Genomic DNA, 15592 nt, shown 5'->3' with positions numbered 1-15592 from the left:
TCTAAAATCCCCCAGGTGACTACCACTGTCACTTTTGCTACCTAGCTGGTATGACAGACTCTGAAATCTGCACTTAATACCTGGGTTACTGTCTTAGTCATGTAGTGCTGCTATAACAGAAATACCTCAAGTGGACTGCTTTAACAAAGAGAAGTTTATTCTCTCACAGTCCAATAAGCTAGAAGTCCAAATTCAGGGCCCCGTCTCCAGGGGAAGGCTTTCTCTCTCTGTTGGCTCTGGGGGAAGGTCCTTGTGATGCCTCAGTCTTCCCTTGGTCTGGGTGCATCTCAGTGCAGGAAACTCAGGTCCAAAGGACATGCTCTGCTCCTGGCGTTGTTTTCTTGGTGGTATGAGGTCCCATGTCTCCCTGCTTGCTTCTTTCTTTTATATCTCAAAAGAGATTGGCTCAAGATACTATCTAATTTTGTAGATCTCATCAATGTGACTGCCACTAATCCACCTCATTACACCATAGTGACAAGATTTACAACACATAGGAAATCATATCAGATGACAAAATGGTACACAATCATACAATACGGGGAATCATGACCTAGCCAAGTTCACAGATTTTTGCGGGGGGGACACATTCAATCCATAACAGTTATCTACTTAGAAATTTCTATAATAGTTGGATATCAAAATAAAAACCATGTTTACAAAAAATAAAAGCCCTACCTAATCTATGGATGCAAATGTAAGTACTGGGATATTCAACCACTAAGCAATTTTCACTAGTTTTGCAGGGAAAGGTTACAATAATATAGAAAAACAATACAGTAAAATCTCGCAACACGTTCTCCCCCCTTGAAACCAAAGCCTATCTTACATGCTCTCTGCTTCTGTGCAGAGATACAGCAGGAAGATACCACAACTGGCTTCCAGAAGAGGAATCTAAGGCAAAACTTCAGTAAGAGATCTGTTTTCTCACATACTAAAAGCATCTCGGGCAAAACAAAGGACCTACTTACTCTGACAGAGGGACAGAGAGGTTTGGGGATTGTGTGCACACTCAGCAACAACACAATGAACAAACACCAAAATAAGGGTGGCTTTCTCATTTATATTCATGCCTTCACTTCCGAGTTTTAATTTTTTTTTTTTTAAACTCAGAAGTAAAGGCATGAATATAAATGAGACGCAGTGACTACAAGGACTGTTGAATGGCGATGTGCATACGTGCACATGTCAGAAGAAACTGTTCATTCTACAGTCTCTCTGGCCACAGCTCTATGAGCTGGGAGTGCCTGGAAGCAAGGTCCTGAAGCAGGCACAGCCACACCTCAGTCAGCTGGGAGTACCTGGAAGCAAGGCCCTGAAGCAGGCACAGCCACACCTCGGTCGGCTGGGAGTACCTGGAAGCAAGGCCCTGAAGCAGGCACAGCCACACCTTGGTCGGCTGGGAGTACCTGGAAGCAAGGCACAGCCACACCTTGGTCGGCTGGGAGTACCTGGAAGCAAGGCACAGCCACACCTTGGTCGGCTGGGAGTACCTGGAAGCAAGGCCCTGAAGCAGGCACAGCCACACCTTGGTCGGCTGGGAGTACCTGGAAGCAAGGCACAGCCACACCTTGGTCGGCTGGGAGTACCTGGAAGCAAGGCTGTGAAGCAGGCACAGTCACACCTTGGTCAGCCAGGAGTGCATGCTTTACCCTACCAAGAAGCCTGCTGCTAAAGGCAAGAGAGAGGGCTGAAGAAAGGCTGATTTCTTTAAAATGGAAAACATTTGCCAATGCCATATGCTAAAGAAAAGTGCCTGTGTGAGGATAATGACAAGGACAGGAAACAGGGAACAGCTGATAAAAGAAAAATGTAACCCTAAGAGAAAGGCAGAGAAACCCAGTCCTCCCAGACTCAGAGGGGAAGGATGAGCTTAGATACAAAAGAAGTTTGGAGATGAGACAAGCTGAGAAGAAACCGATTTCTGGGAAAGAAGACAGCGGGTCACCTGCTAAACTCCTCTAGGAAGTAAAAGGTGTGGTTCTTTCCTGAAACACGGAGCACAGGTGGGTGGCTGGGAACAGAGGATGTGGCCAGCCCACAGATTCGGTGTGTCTCACTTCTCTAAATCCACAAAGGGATCAAACTGGAGAAAGCCTTGAACTCTCGATTGTACTAGCTCTTTTATCCCTTTCCTTGGCCAGGATTCAAAATGGACAAAGAATGACAACGGAAGCCAAGAGTTCATGATGATTCACCAGGAACAATCAAAGTGGAATTTATAATGCTGACAAACTGACAGAGGAGCAAACGCCCCAACTCTCAGCATTCACCTGACTCAAACATGAGAGGCCTCTGAGCAAAGCTGTGAGGGGCCCTGCAGGAAGACTGCTGCACCCTTCTGTGCTCACGTCTCAGGCTCAGGCCAACATCTGGCCCTAAGGTGAGGCCTCCGAGCAAAGCCATCAGGGACACTGCAATAAGGCTGCAGTACCCACTCTGCACACGTGCCTCAGGCCGGGTGCAGGCTCTGAGCAAAGCCATGGGAGGCCGTGAAAGAAGACTACTGCCCCCAGTCTGCTCAGATGCCTCACGCTAGGGCTGACAACTCAGCAGATGTTTGGTTGCTTTAAAGCAGCATGAAGGGAGAGCTACTGCAGCTATCTTTCCACCTGCAAAATGGATAATCAGGTCTCTAGATAGTACTTCATTATTTCTGAAAAATTATCATTACGAAAGTGGAAACCTTACTCCCTCCCCCAAGAAAGTGTTATTAGATAAAGTCAGGAAGAAAGGATCTTTGTTTTCCAGGAATAGGCGCACACTGCAAGGCCTCCCAAAGGCACTAGGTGGAGCCCAAATACCTTGAATGCCTTACAACAGTGTTTTAAAAAAATGGATCACCTAAGACAGACATTCAGATTCTGAGCACACGCGTGTGCACGCACCCACGCATGCGCACGTCTGGGGGACGAAGGCAAAAGAACATAAGACTTTCCTGGGCCCGAGACTCTGCCTCTTAGAGCACTGGAAGGCGGTGTGTGCTCTTTCCGTTTCCCACAGTAATCAACTAAATGTTGTGCTGACAACCACAATCCTCTCCAGGAGCACATATAATCTGCAATACTGATCACACGGGGACCAGAGGAAATGGATTTTAGTGCGTTTATCTCTGACAGAAAAAAAAACTCTCAATAAAAAGTCCTAGTTAGATGGGATAATTATATGGAACAGCATAATTCTTCACAAAGAAACAAAGTGTTTTAACGTATCAGCTAAAAAAAAAAGTTAAAAATAGTTGTACAACCAGCCACAACTTCCACTTTAAAGATGATGAAGGAAAGGTCTTTCTGTCTTCTTCTTTCCTCAGGAACCAGCCTAAATCAACAACAAGAACCAGAACCACCCAAATCAATAAGATCCTGAGCCAGCCAAATCGCTAAGAATCAAAACCATCCCAAATCAGTAAGAGTAAGAACCCAAGGCACAAACCCCACTTGGATTTTTAAAAAACAAAATAAAAAAATGAGTCATCTGTTCCTGATTAAAACCACTTTAAGAGTAACCACAACTCTCAAATCCTTCAAGCTTGTTTGCAGTGTTTACCCCTGTTTGTGTCTCGGCCCTTTGACCATAAGGCCCCCATCCACAGGTCTCTTCGCAGCAGCGTGATCCTGGCTGGGGTCCACGAACTTGAACACATGCAGCGATCCAAACTGGACCTTCATGCCGCTCTGCAGCATGGTGGTCTCCGAGATGCGCTGGCCTTCCACGTACGTCTCAGCATCCATGCTTCTCGGGGTCACAGTCACAACGCCATCCATGTTTGTGAGGTCACAGTGATGAGGCTGGATTCCTGGCCCAAACAGCTGAAAATAAATCAGAGAAACTTCCATCATCAAGTGCATAATACTTAAAGACAGAATTTTAAAACCACGAATTCCCCTTTTATGACAAATATAACCCAATAAACCCTGGAGCTTCAGTGTCTTTGTGTGCTCAGAGGTGGGATTTTCCCCAAATTGTATAAAACAATTAAACACTATCAAAACACTGTCAAAATAACTAAAGAGTTTATTTTTATCATCCAGTGACATACAGTGTCATCTTAACGAATGTATTTTAGTGCGTTAACGGGTAGATATACAGATTGTCAGGATTAAAAGCTCCTAACTGTTTGCCTCCCTGCTACGCTAAGAATGGAGGCATGCTGGCTAGAACTGAAATGACCCTCACGTTCTGCCTGAGAAACAAGCAGCCCAGAGTACGGGAGATCTAGGAGTTCAACTCAACTGAACTGCAAATCCCACCATACGCACTCAAAACAGTGTGTAAGTTCTGTTTTAGGTGGCTGAGATGCATTCAATGGACATTTTAACTGTGACTTTCTGAAGGCCTACAACTGAGTGTCAGATCCAGTGACAGGCATGCTCGCACTGGCTATCACGCCCTCCATCCTGAAAGCAGACACTCACAACGGTCACCCCCATCTTTAGAGAAAAGGCAATGGTCTGGGAGGAAGTGCAGCAGCAGTCCCTTTCTAGAGGTGGAGCTCAGACACAAACGCACACTGCCCTTTTCACACCGAAGCAGAGAAGAGTAGCCCAGACTAGACAAACTACTTGTATTTAATAGTGGGCTTCCACGTTCACGCATTCATTCCTCTCTCCCTCCTCCATTCACGCCCCACCACCTGGCAGGTGCTGTACTCTGTGCTACTCCCAATTACAGACAGGCCAGAGCCACAACAGGGCTGCTCACCTGGATTGAGCTGTCATCAAACTTCTCTGTCCCCACCTCAGTAACGCTCAGCTGAAGGCGGTAGAGCTTTGGCTTATCTCTGGAGTCAGAGCCATCTGTGAGAAGAACAACAGCAGCACTGCCTTTGCAAAGCCCAACATTCTCGAGATTTTATTTGAAGGAAACAAGCAAACAAAAAGTTACCTTAAAAGTGACACTATAGCTCTCACTTCTGAGAATTTTTTTTCAAAATACTCCAAATTTATATCACGTAATTTAACAAATTTGACACAGAATACTCAAATTAAGAAATAAACATATCATCAAGTGCTAACACTGCCATTCATTCCAATCTTTTCTTATCACATAAAAAGAAATTTTCTCTGCCCTGCTACCCTGGACTTGTTGATAATTTCTGAGGACGGTTCTGCTAGGAAAATGAAGCTCCTCAAAGATGACCTCAGTGCCAGCCAAGCTCGTCTGACAGTGAGCTGTGGTCCACGTGGCCCCAGCGGCTCAGGCTGCTGGTGCTCACCCACACCACGCACGGACACTGGACAAGGCCTGAGGCCACCCCACCCCAGTTCTGATGTCCATTCTGGATTATGAACTACTCTTAAGATGCTTACCACCATGGAATGGGGCTGGGCGAGGGGCAGAAAAGAAGACTAGCCTTTGTTTTTGTCACTTTATGCCTTTGTGAACTGTTGAAATATTTAATTTCCCTGTACATGAATGTCTATCATGGGGATGGGGTGGGCAGGAGGAGGAGGAGGAGGAAGAGCCCCTGCCAAAGGCACCTGTCCTGCTTACACCCAGATGTGTTTTTTCATTGATCACCTACTGTACTCCATCTAATGCAGCAAGCCAGCGCAGGACTCACTCTGATCTGTGAGGCTAAAACAGGAAACAATGTGTCTCCCAGAATTGGTGACCTTGGCCACCTCAGAGGTCACCCTTTGTACACAGCCACGCCTATTCAGCTGGTGTTGCACACATGCCACACAAAGTTTCTGTAAAAGGGAGACCTCCGCAACCCACGCCACTGCTTACTTGTGTCTTTCAGGCTCCCATGCTAAGTCGCCAAATGTAAGCGCAGTCATTGGGATTGGGCAGTTAGCTCTGGGCGCCTCAGAAATTGAAAGTTGTGTAACGTACGAGTTTACACATCAAGCTTTAAACTGTGAAACTCTCTTAGCCATGGCGTGGTCTGAATTCTCACGGGCAAAAGTCACCACAAATATGCAAGCTGTTAGAATTTTTGCCAATTTTAGAGTACACAAAATAACATTCTAACGACAAAATTTCAGATTCTAGAGTCCTTCAGAGATGCGTGAAACCTGCGTGAGGGTGGATGAGCGACACCGATGTTATACACATTAAAGAGTCGATTCATCTCGCTATCATGTGAGGCCCTCACTGTGTACAGTGGCAAGTGAGGCATTTTTTAAACAATTTTCCTTCCAACTCAAACTGTTCTTACAAAGCTCTTTATCCAAAGATGAGGTGTCAGAGTCATCTGGGCTCTACTGAACACAGGCAGTTCCCTTCCAGACCCACTGACTCTACGCCCCTAGGAATGTTGACTGCTTTGCTCTGTTTTAAACAAACACATTGAGAAGTATGTTGTGTCCCTCATATGTCCTCCCACAGCACGGTGGGTTACTTTACACCACGAACCATACTTCATTATGAGTATGGTTTCAATTTACTTGTCTCTCCGACCTCCTCTGAGCTCCCTGATGGCTCGGTTTTTTAAAATGTCTTTATCCTAGCACTCAGCGGTGTCTGCTCAATAAAGACTTAACGTATAAACAGTGAATAATGAGTAATTCAAACTGAAAAGAATAATGTAATATACAGAATTACACAAATTATAAATAAAAAGACCAAATAAGTGAGCATGTGTGAAAAAAACAATTACTTGAATATGAAGTTAAAAATACAAAAACATGAAAAAATGTCTGCTTAGAGATAAAAGAAAACTTCACATTAATATTTTTCTGAATCTTGAATGCTCCTGAAAGCTATCTTGTGAGCCATCTAATTCAAGAGACTACAGACCCATCTACACCAACGTCTACATCGATGGACGTGCACACACAAAGAGGAAGAAGCAACATTAGCTTCTTTCTTACTCTTCTAACCACTGTAGTAACAGAAACTCGACGTGCACACACAGAGGGAGAAGCAACGTTAGCTTCTTTCTTACTCTTCTAACCACTGTATCAACAGATGGATTGGAAATGACCTTCTTTCCCAGCCTCTTTCTTACCACTTCACAATAATAACAGAAAACCATAAACAGAGCCTCTGTAGGTTTTTAATAACCCACATGTGGCGGTCGCATTTAGGAGATAAAATGGTGTTTGGTTTGATTTGGGAAAGGTGGAGAGAAGGGGTAGGTGGGTGCAGCTAACGTTTAAATAACTGGAATCTTCTTGCAATAGTCCATTTCCCTCTTATTTTATGAAATGCACAACGATCACCTTCCGGGCAGTAACAAGCATATGAATTGTTGCCTAAAACAAAAATTCTAAATTTTCCTCCTCTCCCTCAATAGGTATTCATTCTACAAGTAGTTCATTTCTGCCCAAACTGCCCAGGTATCTTTCTTCCCATTATCATTGTTGTGTGCCCTAAAGTCAACTCCGACTCACAGAGCAGAACTGCCCAATAGGGTTTCTTAGGTGTAATCTTTTTGGGGAAAGGAGCCCTGGTGGCGTGGTAGTTAAGCGCTTGACTGCTAACCAAAAGGTCAGTGGGAGAAAGATGTGGTTGGTAGTCTGCTTCTGTAAAGACTACAGCCCTGGAAACCCTATGGGACACCTCTACTCTGCCCTACAGGGTCGCTAAGAGTCGGAATCTACTCAGTGCCAACGGGTTTGGTTTGGCTATTAGTAACCTTTACAGGAGCAGATCGCGGAGACACCGGTAGGTTTGAGCCACTGGCCTCTCAGTTATCAGCCGAGCGCGCTGTCACTGTACCACCGGGGCTCTTTTTCTTCCCCCTAGGTAACTATGAATAAATCCGAGCACCTGTAAAAGCAGAGGCACAAATTTTTCTAAATAGTTGCCCCACATACAACAGTACTCCCACTAGAAGGCTTTCTCTGAAGTTCCAAATGAGAAGGGTAACTAGACCCACATGAGCACAGTCTAAGGGCACCTCTCAAAAAGCACTTGCATTTTTACTCTAAGGCCACTTCTGGAAGGTGACACTGCCTTGGCCTGCAGGCACTTCCCAGGGTGATCCTCCGTAAGTCAGAGCACAGCACTCTGTTTCCTTTCCTTTAAGGGGGTGGACAGGTGACTCACTAGGCATTCTCACTGGGCTTGCCCTGTCCCAGGCACTGTGCTGGCCGCTGAAGCTTAGCAGTAAGAAAGTGGATGTAAATTCACATTCCTGTGGAGTCTAGATTTTAAGGGGCCAATTGATATCTTCTTCGGTCAACTAAGAAGATATCAAAAAAAATCCGAACCTTATTAAAACATAAACCACTGAACATCTTTTGGCTAATTATTGAAAAAGAAAAAAAAAAAAAAAAATCTAACAACTGGCAAAAAACTAAAGACAATTTAGTCAAAGTTAATTATTACATTCATTTTTTTCACACACACCAAGTCAAAGAGGAAATGCATTTTCTTTGTATTGTTCCATTATTTCACAGTATGAAATTAACAAATACGCATGAAAACAAAATGGTAAGACCATTTCAACAATTAACCAAAATTTAAAAAAATGTTTTAGACATTGTATGCATACACAAGTATCAAAATGGGTAATACAGAGTCCTTGTTTATATTTAAATAAAAAAAACCAGGACTCTAAGTTTGGTTAATGTCTAATGAAACAATCTATATGATTGGTTTAGAAAAAATTCCAACAAATTAACATAAGATGCTAAAAGGAGAGTAAACTTTATATTGCTTGGAAAAGTAGGTGATTTTAAATTCAACATGCAAAAAAACAAAATATAAAATAGACAAGGTATTCCAGTAAAAATAATGAGTTATTTAAGAAAGATGGAGATGCACAAAATATGAGGACATATTCCAAGTAAGAACGCACAGCTTTGCTGAAAAACATGATTCCAGTCAGTTTGCTGAAAGCCCCAAGTGCCCCTACAGCCCGGCCAGGTGACAGGCAGAGTGCTCCCAAGTTGCCCATGAATTCATGGAGCATGTGCAGAACAGACAGTGAGGATGTGTAAACGCCAGGCTGCTGAGAGTCCTAGACCACCCCCTACAGCCCGGGCAGGTAACAGGCAGAGTGCCCACGGGTTCATGGAGCACGCACAGAACAGGCAGTGAGGATGCGCAAACGCGAGGCTACTGAGAGCCCTGGAGTGCTCCTACACCCCGGCCAGGTGACAGGCAGAGTCCCCGCAGGTTCATGGAGCACGCACAGAACAGGCAGTGAGGATGCGCAAACGCGAGGCTACTGAGAGCCCTAGAGCGCTCCCACAGCCCGGCCAGGTGACAGGCAGAGAGTGCCCACGGGTTCATGGAGCACTCAGAACAGACAGTGAGGATGTGTAAACACCAGGCTGCTGAGAGTCCTAAGGCGCCCCTACAGCCCCGCCAGGTGACAGGCCGAGTGCCCATAGATTCATGGAGCGCACTCAGAACAGACAGTGAGGATGCGTAAACACGAGGCTGCTGAGAGTCCTAAAGCGCCTCTACAGCCCGGCCAGGTGACAGGCACAGTGCCCGCGGGTTCATGGAGCACGCACAGAACAGGCAGTGAGAATGCGTAAATGCCAGGCTGCTTAGAGTCCTAGAGCGCCCTCTACAGCCCGGCCAGGCGACAGGTAGAGTGCCCGCGGGTTCATGGAGCACGCACAGAATAGACAGTGAGGATGCGTAAACGAGAGGCTGCTTAGAGTCCTAGAGCGCCCTCTACACTCCGGCCACGTGACAGGCAGAGTTCCCGCAGGTTCATGGAGCATGCAGAGAACAGGCAGTGAGGATGCAAAAACGCGAGGCTACTGAGAGCCCTAGAGCGCCCCCTAAAGCCCGGCCAGGTGACAGGCAGAGTGCCCACGGGTTGGGTTCGTGGAGTGCACTCAGAACAGACAGTGAGAACGTGTAAACACCAGGCTGCTGAGAGTCCTAGGGCGCCCCCTAAAGCCCGGCCAGGTGACAGGCAGAGTGCCTGCGGGTTCATGGAGCACGCACAGAACGGGCAGTGAGGATATGTAAACGCCAGGCTGCTGACAGGCTCTTCCTCTGTACCCTCCCAAGATTATCACACACACGGCCACTGCCTGGGACGCTTCTCCCATCAACCCTTGTAGTCACATTACTTGAACTGCAGCAAATAAAACAGCTCTCCTGCCTACCCGCCCTCCCTCTCCCACCTCTCTCTCTCTCTCCTGCTCCCCTCTGTCCTTTCCTCCTGCCCTCTCCTTCCTACTCCCTTCCTCTCCCTCTCAGGACACATGGTTCTTCTGGGTTAGGGAGAGGGGTTGTTGTTTAAATTTTAGGGGAGGGGAAGGGCATGAAAACAGCCTCTCCTTTCTTTAGTTCAATTTCTCACTTAAAATTTAGCCCAGGAATGGGTTTTTTTTAAATGAGCTCCTAGTTCCTAGTAAATGAAATGTATTCTAGATATGGAACATTTTACTGAGTATAAATTAAAAAACAGTACACTAAACTTCTTAAAATAATTTATATCAATTCAGAAACTAGTACATAAAATATTGAGTCGGCTCCCACTGTTTTGCCATGAGGTCTGTTAGCGGTCCAGTCATAAGCAAGTGTATGAAGCAAGCATTACCTTCGTGAGTGTGGTAGTTGTAGCAGGCAAAGTGGCTCCTTCTCCCTGGGTAGACACATGCACGGGACCCAGGTGAAGGCAGCACCAGCAGGAGAGAGACCGTGCAGAACACGCATAGGGGGGAGGAAAGAAAAGACAGGAACGTGTGAAACTGCAGTGAGACAACACGCAGACAACTTTACAGGGTAGAAAAGTGTGTATTACCCCACCAGCTTTCAGAACTGAGGGCCAAGTCAGTGAGTGTTCTGTTACAGAAAAACACCAGGACAACAGGTGAGTCACCAAGCAATAGGAAGGGCAGCGGTCAGTTAATCATATAGAGTCACCACCCACTCTGTGGGTTTCTTCTGTTAAAGAGCACGCTGAAATCCAAAGCAAACAACACAAGTCACATGTGCATCCCGCTCCTCCAAAGACAGTGTGAGCACACGCCAATCACACGCGCTCATCGCACATGCCCACATCCCCAAACCCTCAGGGCCCAGGCCAGCTTTACCTGGTCCCAAGGCTGAGCTGGATGAGTGCTTGGCTCACGTGTGTGGTGGATACAGTACTGCCCACTCACAGACATTAAGACGCATGAACACTGTTTTCTCTCAAGGGACACATCCACCTCATTCAGCATGCTGACAGTGGTCATCCAGTTACAATGAAAACTTCAAAAGACATCAGGGCCTTGTGAAAGGAGCATGGCTTTGGTGCAAGGAAGATCCTGGCACAGCGTTCGGGTCTGCCACTGACCCCGTGTCTCCCCCCAGGACAGTGTGTTACCCGGTTCAAATGTTAAAGGTGAACGTGGCTGTGAGGACGAATGGACTGCGATACACACACACACACGGAAACACTAGTGGTCCTGGACACGGAGGAGACAAGGTGAATGTCCCTTCTTTTCTCTCCCTCTGAATAAGGTGAACGAGGCCCACATGACCAAGCTGGGGCAGCGCCATCCACGGCATCCTGACCACCCACCCATGATGCACCCTCAACTTTGGCTGTGACTTCCCTCCACCGGTAGGAACACCTCGCAGGATGCCGCCTTGCAGCAATGACAAACCTTATGACATCTGCACTGTTCTCACTTATCTCTCTGCTCTTACAGTTCATCTAAGCTCTGGGTGGGGAACGAAGGGCTCCATTACATAAACCCCATGCATCCTGAGTACGCTGTGTTACCTACGCAGGTAAAGCGTGCCCTTACCATAGTCTCCTCCTGACTGCTTCTGGGACCCAGGCGCCCTACATCCTCTGCCCCAAGCCCCCTTGCATTGTCTTAGCCTTGCAATTCTTAACTCAGCTCAGAGGTCTCCTGGGGCTGGGTTAGTGCTCCCACAATGCCCTCTGCATACTCCTAGTATTTCACCCAACAGATATTTACTAAGTGCCTATTATGTGCCAAGCACAGAGATGAACAACACACCGTGCCTGTTCTCTAGGAGCTCTCAGTTCAGGACAGCAACGTCTGTCAGACTCTTTGACCAGGACACACAGTAGGGCTTAACTGTTACCAGGTGTCATATATACATGCGCATCTACTGTGTGTGATGTAAATTTTCATGAAACAATGCTTTTCCTTCCTATACATTATTGTAATTGTGTTGCACATCACTACCCTCTGTGGAGCTTATCACCCACCAATAAAGAAGACAGTGCTCTCCATCATGGGAACACAGATGAGAGCCAAGGGAAGTGGGGGTGGGGGCCGTGCAGCAGCAGCACCTTGACCCTGCAGTGCAGACAGCATCTATTGTGACATCTGAAGAAAGGGCAGGGTCCCTGGCTGGGAGGAAGAGGAGGACAACAATTGCAAGCAGAGACCCAGAGAAAGAAAGAAAAGCTGGTTAGGGGAAAGGACATCAGCCACCATAGCTGAGCGCAGAGTGGGAAGGAATGAAGAATGGAGAACTGGGGCTAAGCGGAGGTCACGTGGTATAGGGCTCCCATCCCAGAACAGTGTCTGGGCTGTCCTCGAGTCTGAGGAGGTGAAGCAGGTCTTCAGAGGGATTGATGTGGCTGGAAAAAGTCCATCTGCCTGGGGGGCGCCGAGGAGGCTTGGTGAGGGGCACTGAAGAGGCTAACTAAGGGGGGGATGCCAAAGAGGCTCGGTGACGGTGGGGGTACCATGGAGGCTCGGTGAGGGGCACTGAGGAGGCTCACTGAGGGGGGACACCAAGGAGGCTTGGTGGTGGGGAGGGCACCAAGGAGGCTCAGTGAGGGGCACTGAGGAGGCTCACGGGGGGGGGGGCACCAATGAGGCTTGGTGAGGGGCACTGAGGAGTCTCACTGTGGGGGGGCACTAAGGAGGCTTGGTGGTGGGGAGGGCACCAAGGAGGCTCGGTGAGGGGCACTGAGGAGTCTCACTGAGGGGGCGCACCAAGGAGGCTTGGTGGTGGGGAGGGCACCAAGGAGGCTCGGTGAGGGGCACCGAGGAGGCTCACTGAGGGTGGACGCCGTTGAGGCTAGGTAAGGGGGCACCGAGGAGGCTTGGTAAGGGCGCACCAAGGAGGCTCAGCGAGTGGGCTTCAAGGAGTTTCGGTGGTGCGGCTGAGCTAGGAGCACCACACGGCAGACAGACAGGCATAGAGGCAGACCTGTCTGGAAGATGCTGTTGCCCAGACTGAGGCAGACACAGAAGTGAGAGGTGGGGTGAATCCAGAGAGGCCCTGCCTTGGCTTGAACAACAGAGGAGGCAGAAAAGTTCACTAACACATGAACAGAAGAAAAAAGAAGGTTTTTCGTTTGATTTTTGGGGGATGAAGTGAAGAAAAATTACTACCGCTCTGTCATGCTGAGTTTCAGGTGTTTGTGAACAACTGTGAAGCTGCCCAGCAGGCAGCCAATGAACTAGAAGGATGACCTCAGGAGACAAGCCAGCACTGAAGAGATGGTCCCTGGCACTGGGCACTCGCTGGTGTGCGGGTCATCTGAAGCAGGACAATCTCACTCACTTCTGTACCCACTGCTTGGCCCACAGCAAGTGCTCAGTACATGCTGGCACCGTAAGGTGGCAGAGTACCAGGACAAAGGAGGCGTGTTACCAAGCACATTACACGTGCACTGCTGGCGTGCAGTGAAACTACTGTCTATTAAGGCCTGTGATCTCCTTATACCAACAAAATACTTCTAAATGTTTGTTTACTTGAAGGCCTACAAGTTGAAAGAAGCCAAGAAATTCTCCCTAGGATATAAGTTCCCAAGGTCCAGGGCTTTATCTGTTCTGTTGGTGCACATCCCTCAGGCCCAGAACAGAGTCTGACACACAATAAGCACTCAATAAATATTTGTTAAATAAATGAAGGAATTCTCATCCTGTCTCTGCCGACCACAAAATCAAGTTTCCATTTTTCATCTGAAAATTACTCTAAATCAATTTCTCTCTCTAGGCTAACATGCCTCAGTCGTGAAAAAACCAGGTTTGGGGAAAACAGTCATTAGTTTAGAGCATTTCACGCAAAATTTTAAAGGCAGAACCCATGCCTGAAACAGGTCCAGAAAAAATGTCTAAGTTGAAAAACAAATGGCCATCTCACTGTGGCCCTGCATTACTGCAGACAGCCAAGCACCAATGCTCTCCCACACGTTACAGGCACAAAGTAACCCTGGCACCGTCTCCAAACTACAGAACATCAAATGAACTTTCTAGCCTACCAACGGAGGGACAAAGCAACACTAGCATATTCCTCACCAACGGCTCATCGATGAAAAAAACCACCCTCAAACATAATTAAATATAAAAACTACTACCTACAGCCACACTGCCACTGACTGTAAAGTATTACAGAGGACCATCTAACAACACCTTTAGTTCCTCTACTGATATAACTTAGGTGTACCATAAGATTGCTGAACACCCACATCTGAGCATTGCTTAACTATAACAAATTAATCAGCTGTAAGAAACGAGACCAACCTTCTACATAAAAATAAACACTCTAGAATCAAAGAAGAAAAAAACATAGTTCCTATCCAAGGGACCCTAGATCATCTACACGGCTGGTTCATTTTTCAGCCAACTTATTCTATAATTACGAAATTGGGCTTTAAAAATCGTTCAAGGTGGGAGGGATAAAATACTCTGTTGTTCCTCACTGTATTTTATAATACAAGCCAATACCACTGTTATAATCAAATAAATGAGAAACGACATTGTTTAGCTGAATAATAAATATGCCATACATATCATATGTACACGCAAATACACACACGACACAGAGACGCAGGGTGAAAACACCGCTTTAAGAATGTCAATGTATTTCTCTATCTGAGATGTAACTGATAAAAAAAAAAAACTGATGCGCATGGTGAAAACACTGCTTTAAGAATGTCAACGTATTGCTCTACCTGAGATGTAACTGATGACAATCGTTTCAACATATGAGAGACCTACAATTACCAACTATTCAGAGGACTCACATGAAAATAAACCCAGCCTATTATAATTCAAAAACCAAATAAATTACCCTCCTCTTACTAAGAGACACTGTTCATACATGAAACAAAAGTATGAATATGTACACACACATATATATAAAATCTGTCCTAAGAGAAGTAAATTCCAGTTTGTCATTTTTACTAGATTTTTTTACTAAGGTTACTTTACCCATTATTTTCAATTTTTTTCCATGAGAACTTTATTTTTATATTTTATATATTTTATTTTTTATGCATGAATGTACAACTCATGTGACCTTGAGGTTTTTTTTTTTTTTAAGTAAATGTCATAATTTGAGACCACTTAAACAAAATTCATTAGAAAGCACAAAGACAGCTTAATAATAACACCTTACACCATATAAGCTGGTATGACCCCATTTCTCACCTGGGCTTAGTTCTACCAAGTAGGGCAGCTTCTCGGGAGGGAGTGAGGACCCGTAGGCAGAGCTGTCAGCCCTCTCTTTCCCCTTGAGCTGCTTCCCATCCACCTGTTTTTTAGTTTTCTTTGGGATGTGGTCCGGTGGCCTCCTCTTCAACTGGAAGACTAAAATCCCTAGAAGAGTAACATTGTAAATCATCAACCCCATTGAAATTATCAGCGATGGCCAGTTAACTGGCAGTAAACTACACAAAGGCTTACCAAGGAGATGTAATGCATTAACGTCTCTCAAGGAACAACGTACCTATTGTTCAATTTTA

At 46.2% G+C, this 15592-nt stretch overlaps 1 protein-coding gene across 32 annotated transcripts in view; it reads right to left on the bottom strand.

Annotated features, from left to right (window-relative positions):
• Window positions 1-15592, bottom strand: part of AFDN (afadin, adherens junction formation factor) — a 176259-nt gene that overhangs the window by 75687 nt on the left and 84980 nt on the right. For all 32 annotated transcript variants that reach the window (XR_007519849.1, XR_007519853.1, XR_007519855.1 and 29 more), the window contains 3 exons: window positions 15279-15446; window positions 4702-4796; window positions 3547-3809 (listed from right to left, as the gene is read on the bottom strand). Coding sequence is in view for 6 of the 32 variants with exons in the window: in XM_049905603.1 (XP_049761560.1) it covers window positions 3547-3809; window positions 4702-4796; window positions 15279-15446 (526 nt within the window). In the remaining 26 variants the exon portion in view is untranslated. The remainder of the gene's footprint in view (window positions 1-3546; window positions 3810-4701; window positions 4797-15278; window positions 15447-15592) is intronic.

Source organism: Elephas maximus, chromosome 1, assembly GCF_024166365.1.
Source record: "Elephas maximus indicus isolate mEleMax1 chromosome 1, mEleMax1 primary haplotype, whole genome shotgun sequence".
In the NCBI taxonomy this organism is placed as follows: domain Eukaryota; kingdom Metazoa; phylum Chordata; class Mammalia; order Proboscidea; family Elephantidae; genus Elephas; species Elephas maximus.
This window is presented reverse-complemented; position numbering and strand designations above follow the sequence as displayed.